This window comes from Callospermophilus lateralis, chromosome X, assembly GCF_048772815.1.
Source record: "Callospermophilus lateralis isolate mCalLat2 chromosome X, mCalLat2.hap1, whole genome shotgun sequence".
In the NCBI taxonomy this organism is placed as follows: domain Eukaryota; kingdom Metazoa; phylum Chordata; class Mammalia; order Rodentia; family Sciuridae; genus Callospermophilus; species Callospermophilus lateralis.
In genome coordinates this window covers 86,521,062-86,541,289 of record NC_135325.1, presented here as the reverse complement: position 1 = coordinate 86,541,289, position 20,228 = coordinate 86,521,062, and the positions used below count along the sequence as shown (strand labels likewise).

The 20,228-nt window shown below is 36.9% G+C and overlaps 1 protein-coding gene across 3 annotated transcripts in view; it reads right to left on the bottom strand.

Annotated features, from left to right (window-relative positions):
- The window catches only part of Mid2 (midline 2), a 95,743-nt gene that overhangs the window by 69,834 nt on the left and 5,681 nt on the right, over positions 1 to 20,228 (bottom strand). For 2 of the 3 annotated variants that reach the window (XM_077106863.1, XM_077106862.1), the window contains exon 2: positions 11,991 to 12,706. In XM_077106863.1, coding sequence (XP_076962978.1) covers positions 11,991 to 12,650 — 660 coding nt within the window. In that variant the 5' untranslated portion in view covers positions 12,651 to 12,706. Of the gene's footprint in view, positions 1 to 11,990; positions 12,707 to 16,169; positions 16,183 to 20,228 lie in introns of those variants that run through there. The other variant, XM_077106864.1, reaches the window with a different exon arrangement.

The window sequence follows — 20,228 nt, the reverse complement described above, 5'->3', positions numbered from 1 at the left end:
TAAAAATATATATTTATTTTTTTAGTTGTAGTTTGACACAATACCTTTATTTATTTATTTTTATGTGGTGCTGAGGATTGAACCCAGGGCCTCGCACGTGCTAGGTGAGCACTCTACCACTGAGCCACAACCCTAGCCCTCAAACTGGATTTTGAAGACCACCTTAACCATTGCTTCCCTTCTTGCCAAGTGTCTCATTTTCTTCAGCTTTATTTCCATAAAAGTGGTTTTTCAACATTTATTACAGTTTTCTTGGCTTGAGGGTTTCCTCCCTGACCTTCTTTAATCCTACTAACATCCCCATCTGTGGTCTCCTTAGTAAGCACAAGGAAAGGGAAGAAGGAAAAAGGCAGAGTATTGACAATTGATTTGGGCATGATCTCTAAGATAAATAGATACCAGATAGGGGGAAAACAGCAGTTTGGATTTTTTTAAATGGTAACTTTCTAAAATATCTTTATTTATTTTTTATGTGGTGCTGAGGATTGAACCCAGTACCTCACAAGTGCGAGACAAGCGCTCTACTGCTGAGCTATAACCCCAGCCCCAGTTTGGATTTTTAATATAACAAAAATATATTGAGCCTCTACTCTGTTCATTACAGTGACTTCACAGATAGGATGTGAAATTAAGATAGATTTTGAAGTATATGTTGGATTTTATCAGACAGATGGAAGAGGGCAGGGTGTTCCAGGCACAAGGAATAGCATGAGCAAAAGTAAAAATGAATAAAGTAGTTAGGCACTGTGGTGCATGTCTCTAGTCCTAGCTACTTGAAAGGCTGAGGCAGTATGATCACCTGAGCCCAGAAATTCCAGGAAAGCCTGGACAATATAAGTAAGATCTCATCTCAAAAAGAAAGGAAAGGAAGGCAGTGAAGAGGGAGGAAAGGAGGAAGAAACAGAGATATAGAGAGGAAGGAAGGAAGGGAGGGAGGGAGGGAGGTAAAGGAAAGAAAAGAAAGGTAGGAGGAAGGGATAGAGAATACTGTTCAGAGAATGGTAGTTTAGATGGCTATAACAGAGGGTACAAAGAGATTAGTAGGGGATAAGGTTGGAAATGGAGATCAAAGTCCTGTTATGAAGGTCTCAAGTGTGTAGATGAATTGGTACATACATTTTTTTCCGGTATAAGGTGCTTACCAAAGGCTGTTGAGCAAGCTAATGGAATAATCAGGGTTTCATTTAAGACATTTACCTAGCAGCAATATGTGGGGCAGACCGAAACAGGAAAGCCTGGGGGGAAGAGACACTGGTTAGAAGACTGAAATATTAGGCAGTTGCTAATGCAGGTCTGAGCCAAGCTAAGAGGATAATGAATAGAAACACATTTGAAGAAAAGATTTGTCACTGTCAAATATGCAGAGAGTACAAGAAATACGAGCATTGGTAAAAGGCAGCTAGATTTGCTAATTAGAGATCACAGATAGCCTTTGAAAAAGGAATTTCAGTAGGGTTTTTTAAACAGATGCCAAATCATAGGGTTAAAGAATACGTCATTAGTGACATAGTAGAGGCTACAAGTCTAGACTCCTCTTCAAAAGTTTTGTTGTAAGGTAACTGTGACAGAGCTTAGTTTGGTCAAAAGATCTAACTTAAATTAGAGAGTGGGAATTGGTAATACATCCAATTGGTCAACAATTTCCTCTACAAGTGGTCCAAATTCTTAAATCAATGGAAATTCCATGTATCAACAAATGAATATATCAACCTATTAGGTAAATATAATATGTATTGATAAATGCAGAGCAGAAACAGTATTAGAAATCTGTTTCCAACTGTGATATATTTCCATTCAAACATAGGATTCCATGCGGAATTTTTCTTTTTTAACAATCATAAGCGACCTGTTGCAACACTGGTCCTGAAATTGATAACTCATAAATAATTCATAGTGCAGAGCAGGACTAAGATTCCTGCTGTGTGTTCCTCATTTATGGCCCCAAACTGAGACTCATGCCTTCTCTATAAAGCCACTGAAAACAAAAATTAGAAATGAACACATAATTTTGGGTCTGGTTAGACTATGGGCCTTGGGTTATCGTCACAAAATTATGGTAAATGGTTAGTTTGCTCTGGCCCCCTAGCAATTTGCAGAATGCTAGTGCATTTTAACAACACCAAACTAGAAATGACAAGATGATTCTAATTTCAACCTTGCTTCATTAATATGAAAATGCTTTGAAAAATAAATCTTTGGCTAATGAAAACACCATCTGTTGATGGCTTTTTGCCACTGTTTTCTTACATTATGAGACATAATTTGAGGAAAACACCGAACATTTACTTACTCACTTCCTATTCATTTACAAAGAATTAAAGCCTCCTCTCAAATTGGAATTGATTCTCAATAATGAACATATTCAAAGGGAAGCAGAGAATTGAAGCAATTATGCAGCCTGTTTCCTCACCCTTTCCTTATCAAGCCTAGCACTGACAAATGATTTAGAACTAAAAATTCTGGGCCATCCTAGGTTTGAATGATTTGATTTATTTGGCCCACAGATTATCTTGTCTGCACTCTGGCTGAGTAAACAAAGTGTGTGTGTGTGTGTGTGTGTGTGTGTGTGTGTGTGTTCATGTGTGTATGTGCACATGAGTGTGTATAAATTCTCTTTATGTAAAAATAAACATGGTTTGTTGTCATTTAGTTTGAAGAATTGGTTTGTTTTGTTCTTTTCTTGTGCATTCCTGTTAATGACTGGGCCAGGTTCCCTCTGTCTAAACTCAGTACAACTTTCTCAGAATAGTTGAACCATGACAGCAAGAGAGCCAAAGTGGCAGGGGAGATTGGAATGGAGATATCTGCTGGGAGGAAATGGGGACAGGAGGTTGGCAGGGAGAGCAGGATGAAGCTCCCATTTCCTGCTGCAGGAGGTTACCTCTGGGTCCTTTGTGCTTCCCCTTTGTGAGGGTTAGAGAAACCAATTTGTTTATGAAACTGGGAGACCCTCTTTCCCTCCAGATGTCTATATCATTCTAGCTCTTACAAAATTGTACATGTGTCTAAACAACACAAAGCAAGGAGAAGATTTGGCTGGCTTGTATAATTGAGATTCAAACGGCCCAAGTTAGCTAAATTGGCAGTCTACACTGATTCCATTTTTACCCATGTTCCACTTCATTTGTGTTATATAGACAGCCTCTTTGTGCTCCATAGTACTTTCCCAAAGATGAACATGTTTTGCCATCTGAGAAAGGTGGGCACAGGTTATTCTTCCAGAAAGCATCCATCCAATTTTAAAAAATGACTTGTCTAACCCTATCAAAACAATTGCTATTTTTTTTTAGCTTCTCTAGTCACAGGTTATTTCAGGTAACTTTCTTACGTGCTCCCTAAAAAACCTGGCCATGCATCAAAACACCAGCTCTTCATTAAAGCAAGAGATTATTGTTACAGGACAAACTGGACTCTGATCTCCATCTGTCATACTCTATGAAGGCAGATGTATTCACACGTTTATGAGCACGCTTACATGCACCAACCTGACACAGTAAATTCTAAAGACTAAAATGGGTTGCAGCCTTTCTGTTTGTTCTACTGAAACATCTAGTATTGCCATTGAATATCTGTATCTATCTGGCTTTCTAACAGGTACAAGGGGAACATTATCTAAACCTAGGCAAGATTCCAATCTTGGAGTTTTGATGTGGAAATTGAACCTTGAGGTGAGTAGGAAAGGGAGAAGTGAAGAAGGGAAGAAAGCCATCCAAGCCTGATTCTTCCCAATTGACAGAAGACAATCTCATCTTTAAAAATAATCTGAGCCAGTGACCCCATTACTATTGTTTGACATGTTCTTTTTAGACATCCTGTCTACACACAGATATTCCTTGTTCTTCCAAAAGCCAGAAGCCAGAATCTTCACATGCTTTGGGGGTCACATTCTGCCTTCTTTTTTAAATTGCTTGTCTTAAAATACTTACTTTGCTTTCGCTTCAGTCTGTCACTTTATGTATCAATTACATATGGCCTTTCAACAACAGAATACACCATCTGGTCCACAAACTGAAGCCCACACCCTTATGCCAGAGTTTATTCTTTCCCCAAACATTTATTTGCTGTTGTATAGACACAGGCTACATCCCAGAATGAAATGCAGGTGATATACTGGATGTATAAAATATAGGCCTACTCTACTTGAGGCTTGTTACAGAATAACTAGACCCTCAAGCCAGGTGAAGCAGGTTTCATTCCTCTTCTTTACAGAAGTCTCTGTAACTACCAAACAAAGACACACACCTACTCATTTCCCCTCATCAAGAATGCTACCCTAACCATCTGCATTTTTCCCATCATCAGGCACAGAGCATAATTAATTATCTAACTTAAATGATTAAATTATTATTTGGACCTTCTTTTTTCATTTCTTTTAGTTGTAGATGGACACAATACCTTTATTTTATTTATTTATTTTTATGTGGTCCTGAGGATTGAACCCCAGTCCTCACATATGCTAGGTGAGTGCTGTACCACTGAGCTACAACCACAGCCTCTTATTAGGACCTTCTCAAAGAAAATATAAACTAAATATCTAAATCCAGTGTTTAGTTTGCTACCACTCAGAATAATTAGCCAAAGCCACTCTACTTTCCTAAAGGCCTCAGGATTGTATTCCACTTGCACTCTTCCTCTTTTGTGCCAGCCTCTCATGCACATCCTTTCCTTTCTCTTTCAACTGTTTTTCCTTCATTTCTAGAACATGAGTATGTTGCAAGGCTAAATTCTTGGCCCCCACTTGGCTCACCATTGCACAAATATACCTCCATGCTGAAGCCACTCCAATCTATTTCTCTAGCCTGGACTTTTCTGCCACTGGAAAGGCCTGAATTTCAATTCCATCTAGGACACTTACCTTTTCCTTTCTAAGAGCACTCCATACTTACTCCATGCTTCTCTATTTCCAGATGTTTTAACACATTCTTTTCTCTGTACTAGAACATTCCCTTCCCTGAGTCCACCACATCCCCTGATTGGAGGGGATGTAAAAACTTACCCCAAATCTCTTATTGCCCCTCCTATGCTCCCTCACAACTCCCTATGTCTACACGGTCTTATAACTATGACCTTACTTGTCTGTCTCCCCACACTAAACTGAGAGCTCCACCAGGGATGAGACTATCCTGTCATTAATCACTGCAACCCCAAAACCTCTCCTAGTGACTGGAATCTAGTAGATGTCTAGTAAATTCTGATGAACAAGTTAAAGGTGAATGACCCACAATCACATCAAATTCAAACCTAAAGTTAAAACATTCAACCCAAACTGTTGCCTTTTCCTAATTTCCCCATTTCTGTTCTCAATGCCAGGATAATGCCTTGAGTAATATAATTATTCAGGATATTTGCAACTCAAAAAATCTTTTCTAAATTTCTTTCTCCCCATCATCTATAACCACTACAGTTATATGCCAAGTCCTGTCAATTCTTTCTTCACAGACTCTCTCTAGTTTGAGACTTCTACTCTTTTTAAAATATTTTTTAGTTTTAGTTGGACACAATGCCTTTTTTAATTTACTTATTTTTATATGGTGATGAGGATTGAACCTAGTGCCTTGCACATGCTAGGTGAGCACTCTACCACTGAGCCACAACCCCAGCCCAGGACTTCTACTCTTAACAAATTCATTCATGATTCTCTGTTTTTGACTTGATGACATTCTTGCCTTGAATTATCCTCTGTGCCTCAGAGCATTTTGTGAAAGAAAATCTCTGTCATGGCATTCACCATTCTGAATTAGAACTTTCCATTTACTTGTCTGTTTCCCCTACTAAACTCAAAGACCCTTCTTGGTAGGGACTATGTCTTTCTGTGTCCCCAGCTCCTACCACGATGTCCAAAGCATTCAGTAAATTTCAAGTATTCATTAATTGTTAAAAGAGTGAATGAATCCCTAGCCTAAATCTCTGATGCTATAATTTAGGTTATTAACTATTCCATCTTTTATTAGGTACTGGGGATTTAACCTATGACCTTGTGCATACTAGGCAAGCACTCTATCTTTCAGAGCTGTTCTATCTAGGAATGACAAAGAACAAGGTGTTACTTCATTATTTCAACCTTTCATGAACTTAAAGGTCACTATCACATTTTCCCTTCAAACCCCATTGCTTTGAGTTTAATAATTCTTGTTTCCTTAATCTTTCCTCACCTGTATTATTTTTCTGTAATATGTTTCTTTGCCCCCTCAAAAAAACAGGATTTTTATCAACCCCAAAACAATCTGAGTCAACATTTCAAAATTATTCTCAAACTAATGATCATTAGCACCTTTCAGATGTTGATGAAGAGAAGACTTAGTACAAAACAAATAACAAAAACAGAAAGATAAGAGCACAAATGATAGGAGTATTGTACTTGTTAAACTTGATCCCCCCCCAAAAAAAAAACAGAAAACATCTTTCAACACAGGATTCTATTAATATTAAGTTAGTATAAAGCCAGATAAATCTATATAAATCATGGAGGAAAAGGAACAAAGAATCAAAGTAGTCTTAGAACACTATTTGAGAAGAGATAAAATAAAATGCATTTTTACCCATATAGTTACAGGGAACATGTACAGATTTATACATATTATATGTAATGGGGAGCAAATCTTGAATAGTTAGAGACAGCAAAGAAGCCAAATCTACAAGAAATAATGACTTTATGACCATTAGTTGGTTTAACTGAGAAACCCCTTGACAGATATTGGGCCTATTCCCATCCACACACGTGTGCCATGACCACTATGGGCCACACACCCCAAAAAGAAACAAGGATACACAGCCACAGAGTCATTCTCAGGCTCTCATTCATGCAAGAATACACACATGCATATAAAATGATGTATATGTATGCATAGAAATATATCCTCTTTCAAGCTGATCTCTCATAAAGATACTTTTCTTCCTTACTTTTATCTTCTACTCATACTGGTTCAGAAATAGTCAAATGCCCACTGATATATAAGTTGAGAGGGTATCTGTCTTTGTCAACAGAAGTGAGTGTCAAGTGGGTGAGTGGACAACTGGGAGAAGGTGGCAGCTGAGTGAGAATGGATAAGTGGATGACAGAGCAACTGAGTAGGAAGAACGACAAGTAATCAACTGTGATAAGATTCTAGAATATCATATTTTCCAACCTTTTAACTCCTGTTGTGGCTTTCCTTTGAACATTCTCCAAGTCTCATATCTCCTTTTTCTTTGTCTGGCAATCTTTGGTTCTCTCTGTCTTGGAATCTCTTTGTGTGTGTGTGTGTGTGTGTGTGTGTGTGTGTGTGTGTATTTCCCACTGGCAAAATGCTTACTCCAGTGCCAGGTAATATTTTATAACAATGAGATCCCTAATATGTAAACGTAACTTCATTTAAGAATTATTTGTAGTAATGAGTTTGTGGAAATGTAATGAGAAAAAGAAAATGTGCTTGTTTATTCCTTTCAGGAAATTCCTCTATTCCCCCTAGTTTTCATCAGCTATAGTTTTGGCAGGCTGTGGGCATGGAAATGTGAAGACATCATTCGCAAAGAGAATTATAATAATCACATCTGATTTATACAGATGTCACCATAGGGTTAGGCAGTTGGAAAATCCAGCAATCAAAATGAATAGGCATTTAAAATTAAGGACATGCTATACTTTTGCTAACACTCTGGTTTTGAAGATTGTCAGTAGTTCACAGGAGACTTTTCAGATCTCAAAAGTATTCATAGTGGCAAGACCAATTTATATCCACTAAGATGAGAACCAAAGCAAGCTACAGAAAATGGTATACTTCCTGCAAATCCATTAAGGTGACAATTCATTTGTATTTCAAAAGCATACTATGTGTGCTAAGCACTAAGGAAGATACTAAAGAAACTGATCTCAATGAATTTATGGATGTACCTGTGGTACGTTGGAGTGGACTTTCAGGGTTTTAATTGAGCACTAAAAATAGGTATAATTCCTAAGCAGGCCAAGGGAATAGCACTAGCAAAAGTTAAGAATGAGAAAAGATAATGGGATGTTTAAGAGACAAGAGGGTAAATGAAGGTAGAATGTTTCAGAGTACTAATGGGAAATGATAAATGAGCAGCATGGAAACCAAGTTGTATAGGACAGAGTATCAAGTTGAGGTCTATCAGCAATAGAGAGCCACCAACATTTGACCACTTTTTATAAAGTCAGCAATCATTGTTATAATATCAATCTTTGATAAGGGGAGAAACTCATGGGATGATGAAAATTCTGGAATGTAAAATAGTTTTATACAAATGCAGCACATATCATGAACTAAGATATATATTGGGACTAGTAAGTGAGAAGCAAGAGAAGCAGTGAACAAAATAATTACTCTTGTAGGCCTCACAACTATCAAGAACACAAGTATCCTTTGAAATTGAAGAATTAATTGAACCACTGATAGCCTTTTGAAGGATGTGTGTCCTGCATCTCAATCTTTTAGGCAGACTAGACAACTAAATAAGATCCTGATACTATGTAAGTATCCCCAAGCTTTCTAATTCATTTTGAGTATATGTTAAGAAGACAAGCCAGCTTCTGGTTATTCTAACCTTTCATCTATAACATAATGGTTTGTTTGTACTTTGCTGAACAAGCAAATATTAGAAACAAGTAATCTTAATCAGAGAGGTTAGTACATAAAAGTTAGTTATAAACACTAAAAATGAAGTTCCAGAGTTGAAAAGTAAAAATAAACACTGTATTAGTTACAGGACAGAAAGTCAACCTCTTTGAGATATAAATAAATAAAATCAGTCTTCTCCTTCTCTCCTCTTACAGGACTTCCCTGCCCCTCTCAGGGCCAGGGGAATATGCTCAGACAGTCTCCCCCACAGCTTTTGCTAGCCAGCTTTCTTCTTTTCTCGTTGGGGAGGAATCAAGCAGATTAAGAGGATAATCCTTAATGCTTCTCTAATTTAAATTTAACCCAAAGAAGTGAGTATATATGACACTAAAAATCAGAACTGCTCTCTGCTTAATGTGGGGAACTAATATCATTTTCCACTTGGCACCAAACAAAAATGACCCCACCATACTCATGTGGGCGCGCACGCACACACACACACACACACACACACACACACAAAGCAGCACCTCCTTCTCCTCCCCAAAGTCCAAGATGTTCCAGACAACATAACAAACCACACAGTTGGGAATGATTCATATGTTTCCACTCTCTGTCCAAAAATGAGCAAAAATAGTTTCCACTTAATTTATAATCAGAATTTTCTGCACATTTCCTAAAAAACGAAAGGGGAACTATTAAAAATCTGCTCTTTCTTTCTCTAAAAATTACTGACTAGTCACAGACTGAAGCATCTTTTGATAAATACTTTCATGTTTCCTCTATCCCTTGAGACAAGAGTTATATAGCTGTATGATGCCAAATGTCTAATCAATCATCCAATGTTTTCATATGTTTTCAAATAGTTGGTGTTCAGTAGATACAGGCTTACTCTCTCCAGTCTTTTTGTTATCTCAACTGTACATATGGATACGGATATTTGTTTAGAAAATTTCTCAAGGCCAATGCCTTATTATAGTCCTAACACCTGCAAATATTTGGCAGAGATTGTTCCATCCTCTCCAAATCCCCCATTCTTCCTACAATCCCACCGCCATCTATCACCACTATGAAGTTGTAAGTTTATATAATATGCCCTTTCTTTGATGCTGCTAATCATTTATCTGTGACCCATGAAATGTGCAGTTGCTAGAGCATAAAGTTAAGTTTCAAATCACATTTCATGAACATACATCCAAAACAAAGTGGCAGAAGGCTACAATGGAAAAAATTGTCAATTTGATCTAGACACTGAGATTTAGTTGCAGCTCTCCTACTACTAAACAATTCTGTGACTTTGGCCAAATCCCTTAAACTTTCAAAGACTCAGTTTATGCAGCTTTAAAGTGTAAGGTTTTGGCTAGACCAGTTATAAGGACTAAAATTTTATGATTCTAAGGATTGAAGTCAATTAGATAATCCCCCTCTGTTGCCTTGATATGAATGAGAGTATCACCTTGAGTGAAATCAAATGATAAACATTGAATTTTATATACATTAGATATAAATAATAACCTGAATTGGCACAAACCATTATCAGTGTGACCACTCTCAATATTAATTACAACAAATTACAGAAGGGAAAAAGTGTCCTGTTCTGATTACTGCTACCCTCATCAACATTATATATTTTACATAAGTTTGAAAGAATTTTCCAGAACATGGAAGGAAGAAAATATTCACTCCCTTCTTGCTCTCCTTACATGCTATCTAGTTCTTTCTTTATTTATTTATTTTTTCATTTTTTGGTACTGGGGATTGAACTCTGGTGTACTTAACCACTGAGACACACTCCCACCCCTTTTCTGTATTTTATTTAGAGACATGGTCTCACTGAGTTGTGTAGTGCCTCGCTAAATTGTTGAGACTGGCTTTGAATTCAAGATCCTCCTGCCTCAGTCTCCCAAGCAACTGGGATTACAGGCATGTGCCACCACACCTAGCCCCTATCTAGCTCTTTATTCTAGCTTGGCCTCTGTACTTAGGTCCTATTTTGAGGTAATAATAGTACTATCCATTTAAAGATTTTAGTTTTATGGAATCTTTGTTTTGTAGCTTCCTTCTTAAGAAAAATTATACCACATAGCAGGCAATGGAAATAAAACAATACGTCTTGCCACAGTCCGGCTGCAGTAAAATAACCGGGGGGTGACGAGCAACTTGTGTAGATTGATACAGCAGGAGTGGGAGCCGTTTATTGTAGGACAGGAGGGGTATATATACATTCCACACAGCTTATCTTAATTAACATAAACTAGATACAGCAGTCAACCAATAAGGAATCTCCACACTTAATGGCTCGCTGGTGCCACCTCACAAACCGCTCCCTCTGGCAAAATGCCAGGCGCCATCCTGACTTGTTTACAGACCTTAACATTTCCCAACATCTGACATTTGTTAGCATCAATGTGAGGTAGGAGGACTTAAAAAAATAGGAACTTTGACTTGCACATAAACTTCAGATTCTACAACTCCAGAAAACTGTCCACTGTCCACTGAACACAAATGAAAGACTTGGAACTTCCCAGGTGGGTACTGCAAACAAGTGCTTCAGTCTGTAGCCCACAATAACAAGCACTGGCACAAAATTCAATACTGAATTAAATATTTATTGCATTTAGTTGAAATTGCTAGTATAGGTCTTTGATTATCCCTCCTAATTTTGTGGTACATTAAAATTTTTTGTTGTTTGTTTTGAGCTTTTTTTTAAATTCTTAAGGCAGGTTTAGAATTACCAGTGTTAAGTGCTTAATGACAATTTGTAATGGCCAATAGCATACTTTTGTTTCTTTTTTTTAAGAGAGAGAGAGAGAGAGAGAGAGAATTTTTAATATTTATTTTTTAGTTTTCGGCGGACACAACATCATTGTTTGTATGTGGTGCTGAGGATCGAACCTGGGCCACACGCAAGCCAGGCGAGCGCGCTACCGCTTGAGCCACATCCCAGCCCCAATACTTTTGTTTCTTTACTGCACTGAACATGCAAACACAAACATATGCTAACTTCCTCCACAAAAAATCTCTCATCTATATAGATACACTCAGACACCTCCACCCACACCTACACAGAGACACACCCAAACATGCAAATCAGTGCATATGCTTATTGTAGTACACCTACACAGGCACTCACATACTTAAAAGAAGAAGTAGAAAGATCATAGCAAAGATATGCAATGTGCAATATGCCACTGACAGAGGAGAGAGGGTGCTGGTTCTCTGTATGGACTACTGGTGGAGTGAGCCATGGGCTAACTCCCCTAGAATTATCCAGAAGTATATGAAAGCGTGCAGGTGAGGTTATTGCTCATGAGAACAACTTGGAGATCACCCAGTTGTCTATAGGAAAAGTGACTCATTTTATTAGGGAACTTGCTAACTGTATAACTATGTGTTAAGAGTCAAAGTCATGTAAGGAATATTTTCCAGATCCCTTACCTTGAGTTTCTCAAATCGATCATTCAGTGAGGCGACCTGATGGTCTCGGTGACGACCCACCAGTTTGCATAAGGCACAGATCAATTGGTCATCAGATACACAGTACATATTCACTTTCTCATTCTCATGGTCCAGGCAGGTGATCCCTCGAAGATGTGTGTCTGGCACTGGTTCCACCAGGCGATGGCTGGTGAAAGGTTTCTTGTTGGGGTGTGTGGCCCTTAGGCAACGGTCACAGTAGGAGACCTCACAGGTGATACATGTTTTCACTGCATCCCTTGGCGGGTCCTGCTCACAAAATTGGCAAGCAATTCGCTCACTAGACATGGCGGAACTGGGCCTATATGTCCTTTCCCGGCGGCTCTCACTTGGGGAATTGGGCCCACTGACTGAAGCCTTCTGGAAGCGATCAATAATGTTCTGCAGGGTCACATTCCTCTTGAGGCCATCCAGGCCCCGGTGGTTCAGTGAGATAACATACCTGCACGTGGGACACTGGAAAGCAGTAATGGGTTCAATGGATTCACCGGAGCTGCAGCTTGAGACCAAGATGCGATGGGCACAGCTGAAGCACAGACTGTGAGCACAAGGGAGCAGAAGGGGGTCTTCAAATAACTCGAGGCAGATTGGACAGGTCAATTCAGACTCCAGTGTTTCCATCTTTAGTGAAAATAATCCTGCTGAGGCATTAAGAACCACAGAGGCTGGGCTTTCACCTGTAAGGAATACAAAGCAAGAGTCATTAAGTATTTCCAAAGGAAAAGTGGATATTGCAAAATTATATTCTAGCCAATCGAGACTTTACATGCTGGACTACCCAGGATGCTTGAGCAATAGGAAAGTAATTTGGGAATTAATCAGGAAACCTTTCTTCCCTCTTCAAACCTTGTTTTTGACAAATGCCTGCATTTATCCTCTTGCACTAATAAATGAGCCAAGTGGCCACCTCTGGTTTTCTGATTAACATTACCATTCCAGCTCAAAATATTGGCATGATCATTCTCTCACATATTCTCCACTGACATCTCTTCTCCAGGGCTATGATGAGTTGAAGGCCCTGCAAAATTCTTAATCTCTATTCTCCAGTATTGTTCTCTATTTCACTTCAAGGAAAGATATAAGGGCTACTCCTATTTCACATCCAGTGGAAAGAAAACAAGCCCATATTTCAAGCTAACTCTCTACTTCCTGAAATGATTCCATTCTGAGAGCCTGCATGAAAAAGGAGAGATAACTTTAGAAAAATGTGGTTCTCAGTGCAGGATAATAAGTTCTTCTTCAGAGTGTGAACTTGAATTACTTCCTATTATCACACATGGAAATGTCTGTTACATCCCATTTCTAGTAAACTGAGTTGGTAGAAACAAAAAATGAGAATTCTCACTTTTGCTTTCTTTCCTCACCTTCAGAAAACCCATCAAGTCAAATGGGAATGAACTTTAAATTTTGACATATTCAGCAATAGTTGCTGATCAATGATAGTCATACTACCTTGTGGCTTCAGTTTGATTTTATTTTTAAACACCACTGAACTAGCAAAAGTGTGTTATGAAGCTTATCTCCCATATGTCTTTTAATACTTCCTAAAACATAACCAGATGCAAATCAAGATCAAGATAGAACTTAGCCAGATGAGCAGCCAGAAATTTTCAGATCTGGGGACTTTCATTTTAGTGTGCATCAGAGAGTAAAAGAAATCACCCAACTGACATGAAACTAACAACCTGGTTAGGCTCTCAGTCTCTCCATTCTCCTACAGGTATTTCTGAGCTATACAGATCTTATTGTAATGTATCTTCCATTAATTAAAATCCACACACATAAATATTCAAAGTTAGCTTTAAATAAGGAAAAATATAAAACATCTTTAATTGACTGAAATTGTTAATCCTATTAGTATAGGAAAGAAAAAGGCATCTTTTGATTTTGAGCTTTTGTTCATCATCACACTATCATCATTCAAAACCTCATGGGGGCTTGAATTTTTTATTCCACTCAGATATTTATCAGTGATATCTGCATACCTCTCACAGGATGCATAAATACTGAGTACAATTAAAGCTAGTGCATATGTACAATAGATGTACACCCAAAGGCTGTTTCTAAATCAGATCTTTTAAGTGCACTGAACTAGCTAGATAATGAAAATCTAGTTAAAAATAGGAAAGTGGGGTATAAAAGGGAAGACTCTTTGTAAAGCAACCACTCTCAGTTAGTTTAATAGGTTCAAAGGTGTGTAACCACTTTTCAAAGGAAATGTGAGATGTGGATCTAGGGATGTAGCTCAGTGTTAGAGTGCATGCCTAGCACATGTGTACTAAAGAAAACTGAAAACTAAAACCTGAGACATGTATTTTTATTTTACAATCTGTAAGTACTTGAAAATTGTTGGTCAGTATTTTATAGCTTATAAAACCTAACAGCATGCATTTACAGAGATGAAAAATTAAGATATGCACATATATAACAGAATCTTAGAACTGGAAAAGGTTTCAGAAAAGAAAGATTCCAATTTCCGCTCAAGGCAGAAATATTGCTGAGATAGCTCCACCTTATTTCATTTAGATGCTCAAATTCAACATGTCCATAAATGAACTTGTGTTCCCCCACTATCCTTGAAAAAAATATCAGCTCCTTTTCCAATTATCGCTGCCTGGTAAATATCAAGCCTATAAACCTAGGAGTTCTCTCATTTACATTTATAACTTCAACTACTGGTGATGTCCAGAACATTCTGTTTTATTTCATTTACATATCTGTATCTCTAGTGAACTCTCTCTGCTCTTTCAGGACATCAATGATTTCATATTTTTATTCACAGCATGACACCTCCACAAACTAGGTATTCAATAGTTGTTAATAAAGTATTCCTTAAAGTAGCAGTAAGAAGGGATTTAGCATTTATTGAGTACCTCCTGTATTCTGAGTACAATGTTAAGCATTTTACACACATTATTTCATTGAATTCTTTCACAAAACCTGTGAGGAAGGTATTATTATTATCTTCAGCATATAGTTAGGAAAGTGGAGCTCAGGGTTATTAAGTAAATCAACTGGGAACATAATACCCAGTCACAGGTCAATCTAATGCCAATACCTGTGCTCTTTACACCTTAATTTCAATCATCTCACTTCTTCACTGTATTTTATCTTGACTATTTATAAAAGTATTATAAAGAGCAGGTTTCTACTTCTATTTTTGACTCTCTGTCCTTCCAAATCTGTCTCCTTCATTCTGATCACTTCCAGAATCATATCTCTTTGCTCTAGGGCCATCTCCACTTCACACTACACTTCTACTACTATCTTCCAGGGCTGCATGTCTGCATTCCTCAGCGTCTGTGTTGGAAGCTACCTGGGTTGATCAGAAGCACTGGGGAAAGCACATTTATGGCTGAAACCTATATAAAATCTACCAGAGTGCCACAGTTTTCCTGTCTTAGAAGAGTTATTCTACACAGAGGGAAAGTTCTCCTATTTTGCCTGAAGCCCTAAAACGTGTTCCCAAATCAGCGTGACCATTGAAACTCACTATGAAACTGAGCATGGGAAAATGTGCAATGGGTCAGGATTACCTTGAGTAAGGTCAAAAATACTTGTTCTTTTTTTTTTTTTTTCATACTTTACCCAAAGGCACTTTACCACTGAGCCACATCCCCAGCCCCTTGTCCACAACTTTCAAAGGATTCTTAAGAGTCCTTGACAGAAAACTCAAGCAGCACAGGGCTCAAAGTAACCAAACTTAACTGATTTCAGCTCTTGAAGAACAATGTAGAATGGTTACAATCTGTTGCTTATTGTAAGTAATTTTTCTATTTTGTTCTATTTTATTATCATATAGTAATTACTTTAGCCAATGGTGGGGAACTGGATACTTTTATTAACTTCTTCAAACATTTATTTATATGCATAAACTCTCATTTATGAGGTCTCCTTGCTCTGGTTACTATTAGTGATTCAGCATCCTTTCAACTGTTCTATTTTTCTATACCTCCATGATTATCAAAACACTTTTACATACATTATCTCAATTAGCTTTCCCAATTTTCTAAAAGGTGGTAATATTATTACAAGAAAATAATTTGTCCAAGGTCATACTTGTTTGCAAATAGTAATGCTAATATTCAAACTTATGGAGAAAACTCCAGAAATAAACTTATATATTTATGGCCAACTTACTTTTAATAAGAGGTTCAAGGTCATTCAATACACAAAGAAGAATCTTCTCAACAAATGTGTCCTTGGACAATTGGATCTCCACAAGCAAAAGGATGAAGCTGGAGCCCTACCTCATAACATATATAAAATTAATTCAAAATGGAAAAGTAAGGGCTGAAACAATAAAATTTTTGGAAGGAAAGTATACATTTTCATGAACTTAGATTAGGCAACAGCTTTTTAAAAATATCTTTATTTTATTTATTTTTATGTGGTGCTGAGGATCAAACCCAGGGCCTTGCACATACCAGGAGAGTGCTCTACCTCTGAGCCACAACCCCAGCCCACAACAGCTTCTTAAATGATACCAAAAGCACAAACAACCAAATAAAATATAAATAAATGGTATTTCATCATAATTTAAAACTCTAGGGCTGCCAACAGAACCATCAATATAGTGAAAAGACAACTCACAGAATAGGAGAAAATATTTGCAAATCATATCTGATAGGAATCTGGCATCTAGAAACACAGAAAACTTATAACTCAACAATAAAAAAGACAAAGACAAATGGCCCAATTTAAAAATAGGCAAAGGGTTTGAGTACACATTCCTTCAAAGATGATATACAAATAGCCAAAACACACATGAAGACATGCGCGACATCATTAGCCATTAGAGAAATGCAAATCAATGCCACACTGTAATACTACTTCACATACACCAAGAAGGCTGTCAACAAACAAGCCAAAACCAGAAAATAGTCAGTCAGAATGTGAATAAATTAGAGACCTTATACATTGCTGGTTGGGATGTAAAGTGGTGCAGCTGCTTTGGAAAATAGTTCAGCAGTTCCTCAAAATGTTAAACAGTTATCATAAGACCCAGAAATTACACTCCAAGAAATATACCTAAAAGAATTGGAAATATAATGTACTCATTGAAAAATTTGTACACAAAATGTACATAGTAGCAGTATTCATGGTAGCCAAAATGAAAACAACCCAAAAGTCCATTAAGAGATGAACAGATAAAGAAAATATGGTTATACATATAATAGAATATGACTTGACTGTGAAAGGAATGAAGTACTGATACTTGCTACAACATGGATTGACCCTTGAAAACATTATTCAGAGTGAAAGAAGCCAGACACAAAGGCCATGTGTATTGTATGATTCCCTTAATGTGAAATGACCAGAATAGGTAAACCCATAGGAATAGAAAGTGGATTAGTGGTTGTTAAGGGTCAGGAAAGGGGGAGGGGAATGATAACTAACAGGTACAATTTCTTTCTGGGATGAGGAAAATGTTCTGTAATTAATTATATAGTGGTGATGGTTGCACATTTTTAATATACTAAAAATCAGTGAATTAAACACTTTAAAATGGTGAATATTTTGGTGTGTAAATTGTAGCTCAATTTTTAAAAAAGAGAGATTCAAATCCAAATCTGTCTGACTCCAGAGTGGAAATAATTAACCACTGTATTATACTGGAACTGTGTAATTACATAGTATTTACGAACTCTACTGGATTGCTTACTTCTTTTGATTATTTTTCTAGGTCAGTGATTCCCTATCTAAGTTTTGCAATGCCCTGAGATATTGTTAATGATCAACAGGTGTCAGAAAATTCTCAACTCACAATTTTAATTCAGTTAAAAATATTCAAGTAGCTCCTGAAAAACATTTTACTCCTATCATCACAACATAATTTTAGAAGGAAGTGGTATGACAAAAACAAAACAAACACATAGTGTTGCAATTTCAAACAGATTTCACATCAGTGATCTGTGAGGAATTAAAGGGTATGCTAAGGACAACGACAGGACCTGATAGGGTGCAACCTGATGACAAGTAATCGTGAAACTTATTCCAGAAAACGCAATGGTTTGTCATAAAAATTAAGGAAATGCCTGGGAGGGTAGGACCATTTGGTATATGTCCTAGTGTCCTGTATGTAGTACATCCATAAAAAGTTAAATTGAGCAGCAAACTTTAACTCAATTTAAGTTTTTATAGTATCCTATATACAGAATGCAAATGCATAGTGGGTTAAGAAGCAAATGCCCATGTGCATATAACTGGATTAATTTGCTTCCAAATCATTGAGTTACTGCTGTGTAGTCAAATATATTTGTTTATGTATTTGCCCTTGTTCTATTTAAAATTGTTTCTGTATGGTTTATCTTTATCCTGCTCTCTTCTTTAGGCTAAAATCCATGAAAAAAAAACCTAATGAGAATAAACTCATCAATGAGTTATCAGAAAGTTCTGTGCCTGGGTAGAAACACAAAAGAGGAGTTTCGATGAGCAGGACATCACTAGGTGACAGATATCTTATGGGACCACTGTAATATTAGCAGTTTGTCATTGCCTGAAGCATCATTACACAGCACATGAGTCTGTGTGTATGTATGTATATTGTAATTTATTGTAAATGCAATATATACATATGTATCTATTATTAATTGGGTAATCTGAAGTTGCCAATTTATCATTCATATTTTTGGTTATTCCTTAAGGCAAATGAATGATTTTACTCTTCTCAATATAAAATTTAAAATTTCAGAAAAAAACAATGCATTCTACCCTTACAAGATGAAAGATTGATTTTAGCATAGCCCTCTAAATACAGCATCTAGATAACTCTGATTTGCACTTGGCAGAGTTCTATTACTTAAAATGTTATCTGAACATACTTAAATGTCCACTTATTCTAGCAGCTAATACGTCATCTAGTTTTCATCTTCTATTCTGCAGAGCATGGTTCTGGGCTCTCACTACCTACCTACCTACCTACCAACCTACCTGAGGAGCCACTATCTTTTTTCCTTCACAAAAAATCCATGAATATCAAACCAAGCCTGACCTCTGGACTGTAGATTAAGAATTGACATGAGTTGTAAGGTTTTATTTAAAAATAAATTAATATAAAATAAATGTTGTTCAGAATATCAACATTAATCTCCCATGACTTCTTCCTTAAAATATTAGAAACTGTAGGGGAATGAGAAGAAGATGAGTCATGGCTTAGTCTAATGTTTCCTCCATGGTAATATATTGTTTAAGTTGTACTAGAATCATCAGATAATATCTTTAAGATGCTTTCCATCTCTGACATCTTATTATTATAGAGCTCCTGCTATTTGTTGATGAATAGGAAAGATAACTTGGATTATTGTAAATTAGCTAATATTAACACAATCTTATTTATTATTTCTAGTTTTAACTAGAAAGGCTAACAAGTGATGGACATCATCATCAAGGGAACTAAAAATGAACAAAATGCATGACTTTCCCTTGGCTAAGTAAAGGTGCTGAATTACAGTGAATGGTTTTGCCTGTTGTATCTCAAGGAAGTAACAATGAATGTTCCAGCGGACAACTGAAGAAGAGAGGAGTCCCGAGTGAGTATAAACTAAGGAGGACACCTTTTTCAACTGAAAAAAAAGAAGACAACCAAATCCCAGGACACTATGATTAGCAAAGGACCCTTTGAAGTTCAAATTCTATGCAAACAATGTGTAGAATTCTTACCATAGAGGATAAGGACAAAAGAAAAAGAAAAAAGAAACCCAAAAAGAGAGGGCTAGGTATTAAGTAATTGTAATTCATAAGAATAGTTACCTTACATTTTATAGTTTTCAAATTTCAAAGCCAGTATTTTATTTGATCATCCAAATAGAGTCTGGTTGTAGTCCGGAATCTAAACCTAGTTAGCAGAACCATTCAAAGGAAGTCATTTCATCTCTTTGGGCCACAGTTTCCATATCTATTGGATTAAAAATACTTGTCCTATGCATCTCACAGGCTCTTGTGAGGATCAGATGAGGATAAAAGAAAATAATTAACCTGTTTGACAAATATAAATATTCTCATCATACACTTCATAGAGGATACACATAAAACATGTTATTTTTTTACAAGCTGAAAATGTTTGGAAATTCATCCCAAACACATGATTGTCATAATGGAGGATAATCACACTTCCCCACAAGATTGTTGGAAGGCATGAGTCTGTGGTATTTCTTATTCCCTTTAGGCTAGGATCATCACACACACCCCCCCCAAGGA